This window comes from Leptopilina heterotoma, unplaced genomic scaffold, assembly GCF_015476425.1.
Source record: "Leptopilina heterotoma isolate Lh14 unplaced genomic scaffold, ASM1547642v1 Lhet_60, whole genome shotgun sequence".
Classification (NCBI taxonomy): Eukaryota; Metazoa; Arthropoda; class Insecta; order Hymenoptera; family Figitidae; genus Leptopilina; species Leptopilina heterotoma.
This window is the reverse complement of record NW_025111138.1, coordinates 5,011,087-5,023,209: the sequence shown is the minus strand read 5'-3', so window position 1 is coordinate 5,023,209 and position 12,123 is coordinate 5,011,087. Positions and strand designations below refer to the sequence as shown.

At 22.0% G+C, this 12,123-nt stretch overlaps 1 protein-coding gene across 2 annotated transcripts; it reads right to left on the bottom strand.

The window, feature by feature from the left end:
• Positions 1–1,092: 1,092 nt before the first annotated feature.
• On the bottom strand, positions 1,093–12,079 carry LOC122509362 (sodium-independent sulfate anion transporter-like). Of its 2 annotated transcripts, XM_043623364.1 has the most exons (12): positions 10,543–12,079; positions 9,486–9,924; positions 8,281–8,476; positions 7,079–7,299; positions 6,457–6,622; positions 6,198–6,362; positions 5,838–5,999; positions 4,960–5,100; positions 4,720–4,865; positions 4,441–4,614; positions 4,204–4,366; positions 1,093–1,799 (listed from the first exon to the last, which is right to left on the bottom strand). In XM_043623364.1, the coding sequence occupies exons 2-12, from the start codon at positions 9,690–9,692 to the stop codon at positions 1,558–1,560; spliced, it is 1,983 nt and encodes a 660-aa protein (XP_043479299.1). In that variant the 5' UTR covers positions 9,693–9,924; positions 10,543–12,079; the 3' UTR covers positions 1,093–1,557. The 2 variants fall into 2 exon arrangements, with proteins under 2 accessions (XP_043479299.1, XP_043479298.1); XM_043623363.1 differs by lacking the exon at positions 10,543–12,079 and having other exon boundaries at positions 9,486–10,072.
• Between the last annotated feature and the right edge of the window lie 44 nt (positions 12,080–12,123).

Sequence of the window (12,123 nt, the reverse complement as noted above, 5' to 3'; positions counted from 1 at the left end):
TATTATTTAACTAGAAAATGTTACGCGCGCTAGAGCGCGGAACTTGGTGTTCATTTTATTATTATTATGCAAATTACAAAATTTTTTATTTTTAAATATGAATTTTTGAATAATTTTAGATTTAAACTTTTAAAAAATTCAATTATTAACTAATTTACTAATTAATTATTCTTGTTTCTTAATTTCAAAAATTTTAATATATAATAAAAAATATTGAAATTTTTTGCAAAACTTCTATTATTTTTAAACAAAATTTTAATAAAATTTCAAGAACGAATACAATTATTTTCTAAAATTTTAATAACATTTCATGGCAGAATTCAATTTTTAAAAAATTTTATTTTCTGAAATTTTAATAAATCCTTCGAAACAATTCAATTATATTTATAAATAGTACAATTCTTTGCAAAAATTTAATTACATTTAAAACAATTTCACGACAGAATTCAATTTTTTTCTTAATTCCTTATAAAATTTTTCAAAAGAATTCAATTATTTTCTAAATTTTTTATTAAATACAATAATTAAATGTTTAATTTAAATTATTAACAAACACGATTATTTTAAAAACTTGAACAAAAATGTTCATAAAATTCAATTATTTTCAAAATTTGTAATAAAAAATATTAAAGAAATTTCATTATTTAAAAAAAATTCCAAGAAATTCTTCAAAAAGAATTTAATTAGAATTATTTTCAAAAATTTCAACAATATTCTTAGCGAGAATTCAATTATTTCCCTAAATAATAAAATTCTTTGAAGGAATTCTATTGTTATCAAATTTTTGTTGATAACATTCTTTGCAATAATTAGATGATTTTTTATACATTAATTTTAAAATTGAAAATATTAAAAAAATTTTACTAATATACTAATAAACTGATTCATTTTGGTAACAAAAATTTCTTTAGAAATTAGGGAAAAGTCAGGAAAATAGAAAATTAAATATCTTTTACAAATCTGAATAAAATAAATGACTTTTTGAACTTTTTTTTGTATTTTGAATCGACTAAAACTTCTTTTTTATTATTTCGAATCGAATTTTAAAACAAAAGTAACGTTTTGACAAAAAGAATGAAAAGTTTACACATCACTTTTAAATAATAAAAAATTGCGCTTAAAAATATATTGATTAAAAAATTAAAATTACTCAAGATTTGATAATGTACACTAAACTAGCATGACTAGCATTAAACATATTAAATACATTAAACGATCAAAAATCATACACACTAAACTATTATTAAACATAAATAAAATTAATAAAAAACAAAACGATCAAATTTGGCTATTTTGTAAATTTTCTCCCCAGGAATAAGCATCCAATGAATAATTTCGTATATTTAGAAAAGTGCTTGCGCTTTTGTAGAATATAGATTCATTGGCTGATTATATATCTCCTTGAAAATTTTTATAAATATTGATCGTTTTAAATTAAATTTTTTAAAAATTTTTAATTTATCAAATTATTTTTTAAAAAAATATTTTTCTATACAAATTTTCTTCTAAACGTAGTAAGTACATTTTTTTTTCTTTGGCAGTATTTTCAGAATATTTTTATAGACGACTTGACTCCGTATCGTTCACTTCATCATTTGGTTTATTTTTCGATGAAATTTTATTATCTGTTGCACTATCAACATTACGTTCTGAAATCAGTGATAATCTTTCTTCCAAAATTGACACGTTTGTTTCCTTAATTGCATTACGATTATAATTGAGATCCTTAGAAATTACTCCATCTTGTAATTTACTGAACAGTGGCATTGTTACACTTCTATTCAATACCGAAGTTTCGTCTGTAAAAAAAAAAAAATTTTTTTAAAATTGATATACACTTTTTGGAAATAATTAATTATTTTTGTATTTAAATAATTGAATTCCCGTAGAACTTTTTGACAAGAAATTAAGAAATATAATTTCAGTTAAAATTTTAGAAAATATTTCAAGAATTATATTGAAAAAATTGCAGTTCTAATTTTTTAGAAATAATTAAATTTCTAAAGGTTTTACATTGAAAGTGTTTTGAAATGTTAATTCCTGTTGGACAAATAAATAACAATAAGCCTTCAAATATTTATTAAACAAAAATTAATGAAGTTTGAAAAATTTTATTTAGAAATTCTAAAAAAAAGGAAAAAATTGTAATTAAAATTTTTTGAAAATAGTTGAATTTCTGAAAATAGTTTTAAAAAATTAAAAAAAGGAAATTTTTAATTTTCTCAAATTTTCATTTAAATGAATTTTAAATTTCAAATATTATTATTTTTTCACTTTAAAAAATTGTTTTTAAATATTGTTGTATTTCTTGGAAGAATTATAAGTAAAAATTTGAAAAATGTAATTAAATTTTACAAAAATTTTTGTATTTAAATAATTCAATTATCGTTGAATTCTAATAAGAATTGATTCAGAAAAGAATTTCAATTAAGAAATTTTAAGAAATAATTTAATTTTGAAAGTTTTTTAATCTGAAATCTTTTAAACATTTTCATCGCTGTAAAAGTATATAATAATATTGAAATGTTTATTTAAAAAATTTGTTTATATTATTTTCCTTTAAAAACTGTTAAATTTCTTAATACTTTTATTCAAAAATTAAAAAAAATGATTAAGTTTGAGAAAAATTGCATCAAATATGAATTTTTGAATAATTTTAGATTCAAAACTTTAAAAAAATGCAGTTATTAACTAATTTACTAATTAATTATTCTTGTTTATTAATTTCAAAAATTATAATATATAGTAAAAAATATTAAAATTTTTTGCAAAAATTCAATTATTTCTAAACAAAATTTTAATAAAATTTCACGAACGAATACAATTATTGTCTAAAATTTTAATAAATTCATCGAAACAATTCAATTATTTTCTTAAATAGTAAAATCTTTGTAAAAATTCAATTAATTTCAATAAAATTTAGCCAAAGAATTCAATTTTTTTCTTAATTCGTTATATAATCTTTTCAAAAATTCAATTATTTTCAAAAAGATTTTATGAAAGAATTCAGTTATTTACAAATTTTTTTCAAGTTTCTTCGCAATAATTCAATTATTTTTCATATAATTTTAATAAAATTTCTTTGAAAGAATTAAATTTTTTTTGTAATTTTTAATTATATTTTTTGAAAAAATTTAATTATTTTCTACAATTTTTAAAAATTCTTCGAAACAATTATTGAATTATATTTATGAATAGTAAAATTTTTAATTAAATATTTTTGAATACTTTTATTCAAAAATTCTGAAAAATAATTAACTTTGAGAAAAATCGAGAGAAAAATTGCATTTGTAATTTTTAGCTAAAGAATTAAATTTCAAAAGATTTTACATATTGAAATTATTTGAAATTTAAATTAAATGAAGTAACACTAAGTTTTTAAATATTTGCTTAACAAAAATTATAGAAGTCTTGAATAATTTCTTGTAAAAATTCTAAAAAAAGTAGGTTTTTAAAAAAATTTTATTACAATTTTTTTTGAAGATAATTGAATTCTCGAAAATAATTTTAAAAATGGAATAAAAATTGAAAGAATATTTCGTAAAATTATATTTTTTTAAAAAATAATAAATTTTCATTCAATTTCAAACAAAAATTATTTTTGTCCAAACATAATAATTTTGATTCAATGAAAATTGCGTTTAAATCAAATATATTTTTTTGGTTGAATGCTTATTTTTGAATTAAAAAAAAAAAATTTCTCAGTGTATGCTAATTTAACAATAATAATGAAAATAATAATAATAATAATAACAAAAAAAATAATAAAAGTTAATAACTGAAAAATCTTGATAAAATACTTTTTTTCAGTTAATTTATTATCTAATTTATTATTGTAGTTGTAATTATTATTATTATAATTATCGAATTTTAAAAATTTACTAGTATTTTTATCATTATATTTATGATTATATTATTATTTTATTTATAATTATAATTGTATTTGTAATTATATATATATTATAAAAAATAATATTATTTTGAAGTGGTAAAAATACTTTATTTTAAGCCTTTAATAAATGATAAAAGGTGTTTTAAATAATTTTGTGGCCTATAGGCCACAAAATTAATTAAAACATCTTTTTATCGATAAATAATAATAATAATAATTTTTATTATTATTTATATTATATTTTTTAGATCATTTGAAAGCTCGGAATTTGAAGAACGTTCACAATAATAAATCTGTAAATATTGCCTTACGTGAATCTTGAAAGCATTCAATAATATTTTCCTCCTTCTGAATTATATGGAAATTTTCAATTTTACTGAGATGTCCAATTGCCTTCATTATTGATGAATTAACATTTAAAAAGCACAATTGTTGATCGAATGCTTTAAACTCGCGCACAAGTCTCTCAATTCCCTGCGAAGAAATAAATATTTTTTTTTTATTAATAATTTATTCATTTTAATATAAAGGTACAAAAAATATTTTACCTTCACTGATGTGTAATCGAATCCCTTTAATCTTTGGCAATCGATAATGAATGGCATTTCATTGTTTAAATGCTTTTCTCTAATTTGAGATATTTTTGTCGTCAGAAAATCAACCGCTGGATAAAATAGACCAGCCTCGGGTTTTATTAAAATATATTTGTCTCCGAAATTTGTCTAAAGAATGATAAATGTAAAAAAAAATTTTTTTTTTTTTTGAATTTGAATTTATGAAAAGTAAAACGAAACATAATATATGTATTTTAATGTTAATTCTGGCACCTTACACTCCGTGACGATAATTTTTGGTCTCGCTGATAAGTAAAGTAGATAAATCATATTGCACAGGGACCCAAGAAGTAATCCAGTTTCAACATTGAAAATAATGCAAATTATAAAAGTGCCAATTGTCGCAAAGGCATCACGTTCTGAAAATTTTAATTTCTTTTTTAATATTAATTAATTTTATCTAAAAAGAAAATAATTTATTCTTATAGTAATAGAAAAATAGAAAATAGTTACTGTTTCCTTTCCAAAGTACGATAACAATTTGAAAATCAATTAAGAACACAATGGCAGCTATAAGTACCGCAGCAAGTGTTGATTGAGGAATGTAATAAAAGTAAGGGGTTAAAAAACTCAGAGCCAGTAGAGTCATTGTACCTGAAGTAGAAAAATTAAATTAAATGATTATTTAATTAACAAACAATTTTTTTTTCTATTTTTATACTTATTTATTTCTTTATTTTTACTTATTAATTTATTTTTTTTTATTTTTTTATTTTTAGTTATATTAATTTATTTTTTTTAATTTTTTCTTGGCTTTTAGTTATTAATTTTTTTTTGTTTTTTATGTTTCCTTTATTTTTAGTTATTAATTTCTTTTTTCTGTTTTTTTATTTTTTATTTTGTTTTTACTAATTTATTTGTTTACTTTTTGTCGTTTTACTTATTTTTATCTTTTCAATTATTTCCTTCCTTATTTTTACTCTTGTTTATTTTTATTTTAATTTTTATCTTTATTTATTGTTGTATTTATCTATTATCGGTTGAAATTATTTATATCCTTTCTTATAAAATAATTTTTATTCGATTCTTGGAAGAAAGAATTTAAAAAACATAATAAATATTGATTTTCATTTAATTCTTTCTTTCAAGAATCGAATAAAAATGATTATTTATCTATTTTTATTTTTTCATTTATTTCCTTGAAATTATGTGGAAAATATTAAATGATTCAATGCGATTTTCAATTTTATTAATTGAGGGAGATAAAAAGGGGAATAAAATAGGAATAATTAAAAAATAAAATAGGAAAAAAGGGGAATTAGGTAAAAAAAAGGAATTTACTGTAATTCGTGATATTAAATTTAAATTAATTTTGACTGATTCAATATTACCTGAATAAAGGCCAGCTAATGGGGTTTGAATTCCACTTGCATTGCTGACTGCGCTTCTTGTAAAAGCACCGCAAGTGGGAACTGATGATACAAAACTGCCGACAATATTGCAAACACCCAAAGTTCTCATCTCATGAGAAGCGTCCACTGCTTCGCCACAAGCTTTATTCAAAAAAAAAAGAAAAACAAATTTAATAATTATAATTTTTTTGCAGTCTCTTTTTATATTAATAGAAAAAGGACAAAACAAATTATATTTGCATAGAAAATTACAGATAACTAAAAAACATTATTAAGGTGGCCCAAAAAAATTTCTTTTTAGTACATTATCATTATTATTTAATAAATGTCTATTCGTACCAAATGATTTAGCAATAGCAACGTTTGTCAAAACTGCAACGAGTGGAACAAAAAGAATTCCCAGACCCAAATGAGAGCACATGTCTATAAATGAATATGTTTGATTTCCAACTTGTGCACTAAACGGAGGTAAATCAACAGGAGGTAATCCTGATTTAACAGTGCCTAGAGAAGAGAAAAAAAATTTTGAGTTTAAATTTTTACCGATATAACTGAATTTGGATCCTAAAAATTGATTTAAAAAAAAATTAATTCAGACCTGAGAGAATAAAGGGTTGATGTCCTGCAAAATGCAAGTGGTACGTTATTAGAGTTGTTATCAAAACAATAAGTGCATTTCTACTTATAGCGAGAAACCAAAATGCCTTCTTGAAGAATTGATTTCTAGCCGGATCCTTCATTTTAAAGTCGATATCCTTCATTTTCTGAAATTAATTTCAATTTTTTTTTTTATTATTTCAAAATTTAATTTTAATTAATTAATTCAATTTTTTTGAAATTACATACACTGAAAAAATTTATATGATTGAAATAACCGATTACTTGTCTATTATCAAATAAATATTGAATCAAATAATTTGTATTTAAATCAATTAATTTTCATTAATTTTCATAAATAGTTTCAAAAAGTTTCAAACATTAGTAATCATTGGTTCGAATTTTTATTTATTTTATTTACAGTAGTTTATTTGATTTGAATAAAAATTATTTGATTCAAGTAAATATTTATTTGATAATAGACAAATTGTCGGTTATTTGAGGAAAATGAATTTTTTTTTTGTGTAAAATAATTTAGAAATTAAAATTAAATTTTCATGGTAATTTTTAGAAAAATTTAACGTTTTTGCTCTTGAATAAATTGATGGAATATTTAAACTCACTCTGACTAGTAAAAGAATTATAATTGAGCACACGCCAAGTACTGTATCGTTCAATCGTATTTGATGAATGTTTTGAAACAGTTTTATAATATTGTCGAGAATATTTTTCGATTTGTATTTAATTCCCAGTAGACGTTGGATTTGTCCTATTATTATAATGACTGATGTGGCCGAAGTAAATCCAGAAGTGACTGGTATCGATATGAAATCCACCAGGAAACCTGAAAAAAGTATTTTTAAATATTTTAATTTTAATTTTAATTTTTATATTTATTTCTATTTTTATTTCTATTGTAATTTTCATTTCTATTTTTATTTTAATCCGTAAAATTTTATGTTCAAAAAAGTTTTCGCAAAATCATTCTCTGGAATTTCTGCGCAATATTATTGGAAATATTTTTACATTTGGTGGACAACTCGAAATTTTTGTTTCTAATGAGTAAAAACGAAAATTAATAATTATTTATTTTGAGTATAATGGCGTCAGAAAATTTTTGTAAAATGCAAGGAAAAAAAATTGACGTAAGAATTAGCCAATAGAAATGAAAAAAATGGTGAAAGAATGTTTTAATGTTGTTTCAGAAATAATAACGTAAATGCGAAAGATAAGAGATTTCAAAACTTAAGCATCAAAGCATAAAACAAACAAAGGATATGCAAACATAAATTACAAAATAAGAAAAAGGAATAAAAATAAACAAAATGAGAAAAAAAACAACAAAGAAAAGACGAAATAGGGAAAAATGAAAAAAGAAAATAAAAATAAACAAAATGAGAAAAAATGAAAAATAAAATAGGAAAAATAAATTGAAGAAAAATAAGAAAAAAAGAAAGAACAAAATAAGGAAAAATGAAAAAGAAAAATTAGAAGTAAACAAAATAGGAAAAAGTAGAAAAAAAACAAATAAAAATAAAGAAAATAGGAAACACAAAATAAAAAAAAATGTAATAACTCTAACTCAATTCAACATTGTTAAGAAAACCTAAACGGACTTTTGTTTCAAGTATAGCAATTTTGAAAATTGTCAATAATTTAAAGGAGGAAATTTATTCTCCATTAAAAAGGAAAAATTGAAAAAAAGAAATACTTTACTAATAATAAAAATAAAAAAGTACGTTTTTTTCAAATTTAAAGCAGAAATAAAAAACTGCTTTGTAGTTTAAATAATTTCTGAACTTTTACAAATTAGAAATAATCTCACCTAAATTGAGAATACCAATAATTAATTCAACGCATCCTGCTAAAAATCCAAGAAGTATTGCAAACTCCACAGGCATATCTCTTGTAAATTCCAAAACTAAAAGCGACATCAGAGACGTTGGACCAATAGAAACTTCTTTAATATTCCCGAAGAAGATATAAATAAAACCACCAACAAAGGACGAATAGAGTCCATACTGAAAAAAATGGTAATTTTAGTCAAATATTTTTTCTACAATATCTATTTGATTTCAATTTTTTTTAATTAAAAATTAAAACATAAAAATTAAAAATCCCACGTGGAAAAGTTTTTGGAAATGATACCGAAAAATTCCTAGGAATCACTCCCGGAAAATTGCCGGGAGTTTTTTTTTTTTAATTTTCCGGGAGTAAAAAATGAAAATTTAAATCAGAAAATTCCAGAGAGTCACTCCTAGGGAATTTTCGAGAATTTCTCTTCAATTTTCCGGGAGTAAAAATGAAAATGAAAACCAAAATATTCCGGAGAATTACTCCTGGGAAAAACACAGGAATTTCTCTTAAATTTTTTGGGAGTGAAACTAAAAATGAAAACCAAAAAATTTCAGCGAATCCCTCCCAGAAAATTTCCAAGAATGTCTCTTCAATTTTCCAGGAGTAAAACTAAAAATCAAAAACTAAAAAATTTCAGGGAGTCACTCTCGGGAATTTCTCGTGAATTTCCTGGGAGTGAAAATTAAAATGAATACCAAAAAATTTTAGAGAGTCTTTCTTGGGAATTTCTTGTGACTTTTCCGGGAGTAAAAATGAAAATGAAAACCAAAATATTCCAGAGAATTACTCCTGGGAAAAACCCAGGAATTTCTCTTAAATTTTTTGGGAGTGAAACTAAAAATGAAAACCAAAAAATTTCAGCGAATCCCTCCCAGAAAATTTCCAAGAATGTCTCTTCAATTTTCCAGGAGTAAAACTAAAAATCAAAAACTAAAAAATTTCAGGGAGTCACTCTCGGGAATTTCTCGTGAATTTCCTGGGAGTGAAAATTAAAATGAATACCAAAAAATTTTAGAGAGTCTTTCTTGGGAATTTCTTGTGACTTTTCCAGGAAAGTCTTTCCTGAAAATTTTTAGGTATCTTTCTCCGAAACTTTTTCACGTGAAATTAATAATTAAAAATTAATAAATAAAAACTAAAATTTGAGAATAATAATATTTTTGAAAATATTACCTGAGCCGATAATCCTGCAAGTGCAGCATAAGCAATACTTTGTGGAATCATTGTAAGACCCAATGTGATTCCAGCAATGACATCCGAAAATGCTTGAAATTTCGTATACTTTGGAAACCAATTAATAATTGGAATATATTTTGCGCATAATTTTTTTCTTATTATCGGCGCATCTTCTTTCGAAGATATTTTCCTTTTTTTGAACATTTAAAATTCTCTATGGAAATCAATAGAATTTTTCTATTTTCACATAAACAGTTTTGTGTGTGACAAAGGAAAAAGAAAAAAAAAAAGAAAAACAATCCTATGAGACGTTTACTATCAACACGAATGCGGAAAACATTAAAAGTTTTTTCAAATTTTGCCGTACGCTTGACAATTTGAGACTAGGCCTTGTTTAAATTTACTCAAACGCAATTATCTTTTACGTTATCGCTACCTGAGGGAATATAAATCTTACACATGATAAACTCTTTGTATATTCGAAAATTTTTTGTCCTTACAATTTGACAATTATTGTTCTTATACAATTTGACAATTTTTTTCTTTTCAATTTTGAAAATTCTTGTTTAATTAATTTAGTTAAATTATTATTAGGTACTAAAAGAAATTTTTTTCTTGAATAAAAATAAAAATTTTTATGATTCAATTTTTGTCTTGAGTAAAAATCAAAATTATTATCATTCGATTTTTTTCTTGAACAAAAATCAAAATTTTTATCTTTTGAATTTTTTTGTTGACAAAAAATCACTGAATTAAATACTTTAGAAAGAAAAATCAAAACAAAAGTTGATAATTCTTTTTTCGAGTTAATACGTTGTTCAATTTTAAACAATTTGGAAATAATTTTCTGTCTCACATTTACCATCACATTCACATAATTTTTAATTACTCACAAAATCATTTAAATAACGTGAAATTATTAAATTAAATTTATTTAACTTAAATTATAAATAATTATCGATTTTATTCCAAAATGTACGAAAATAATGAAGCACAAAACGAGAAACAAAAAATTAACTTCGTATAAACGGTACAGATTTTTATTCTTTGGTACCTTTCGAAAATTTCAGTCACACTTGAAATTTATTTCTGTTCGAAAAAATTAATTTTTTACGGAGAATTCATTACAATATTACGATTAGTTAATAAATACACAAAGAACACAAAATCGAGCACTAAGCGGAGAATCATCCTCAAATACATTAAAAATGAAAGAATTGTCCTTCTGAATTGTAATTATCATGTTTTTTTTTCTCTTTCAGAAAATTTTTCTTCAATTTATAATTTTAAATCAATTTACAATTCAATTTTATAGTACATTATAATTTATGTTAATTTTCATTATAATTAAACGTAAAAGTCTTGATTAGTGAAGATATATGATCGTTATATTTGTAAATAATGAAAAGCCGTGAAAATATATGATTTTCACTACTGGCTGTACTAGTTTTGATTTCTTAGTGACATAACTCGTTGACAGATATGAGAGAAGAAAAAATTCAATTTTAACTTTGTACTATTCGAAACAGTTTAATCAATAAGATTTATAATCGAATTGAACAAGTAACACTGCATTTAAAACCATTTTAACCTTTTAGTAACATTTACCGTGACACTGACAGAGACAATTATTATTATCTAATCAGCAAAATTGTTTCGAACAATTAATTTTCGAAAAGGAAGAAATAACGTGTTTTTTAAGACTTAATATATTTTATTGCACGTGTCGTCTTAAATTTATACAATATTATAGGATTTTTTTTTATTTTTAATCCTTGAAAATTAAATTTTTTAACAAAAAATTTTTTATAGTAATACACTAAATTACAATAACGTAATATTAATTATATTATTAACTTTGTACAAACTAAGAAGTATAACAAAAAAAAAAAGGAAAACAAATGTTCACTTTACGAGTTCACTTTATATAAGTAAAAAATAGTTTAATATTCTCCTTTTAAAATGCAATTTTCTTTAAAATTCCCAACTATTTCTAAAATGGATTTTTGATTTTTATTTACTCGTATTTGACTATTTTTTGTGGTAAAAAACAAGAGAATATAAAGTTTGCTACTTAATACACTTTGATTTTAAAGTCTGGTAAATATTGTACAAAAAATTTAATTTATAATTTTGACGTTTCAAATTGAAATTATTATTATCCACTTTGTGTAGACTATAAAATTCGTTTTCAAAATTTTCACTTTTTTCAGAAAAATTTTCCCTTCGGCAATAAATTAAAAATAAAAAAATTTATCACTTAATTAACTTTGAAATTTTAATAAATTAAAAAGCAAAATATCATTTTGCCTGACTAATCCGGTACTGACTTTGTTTACCGAAATAATTCCGCTTTTGTACAAACTATAATTTCAGAGAGAAATAATTGAGAATAAGCACGTAATGGAAATCGTATTTTTCTTGTAAATTCCGCTCTCTCGCGGTGAGAAAAATCAAACAAAGTCTCACAAAATTTAATTATTGAAATGAAAATAAATATACGATCGAACAAAAATCTCGCAATATTTTAATTATTCTATTGAAAATATGAAAATAAGTATACGATCGAACAAAATTTCACAAAAAATTATTTAAATGGAAATAAATATAAAATCTCACAAAATCACACAAAATT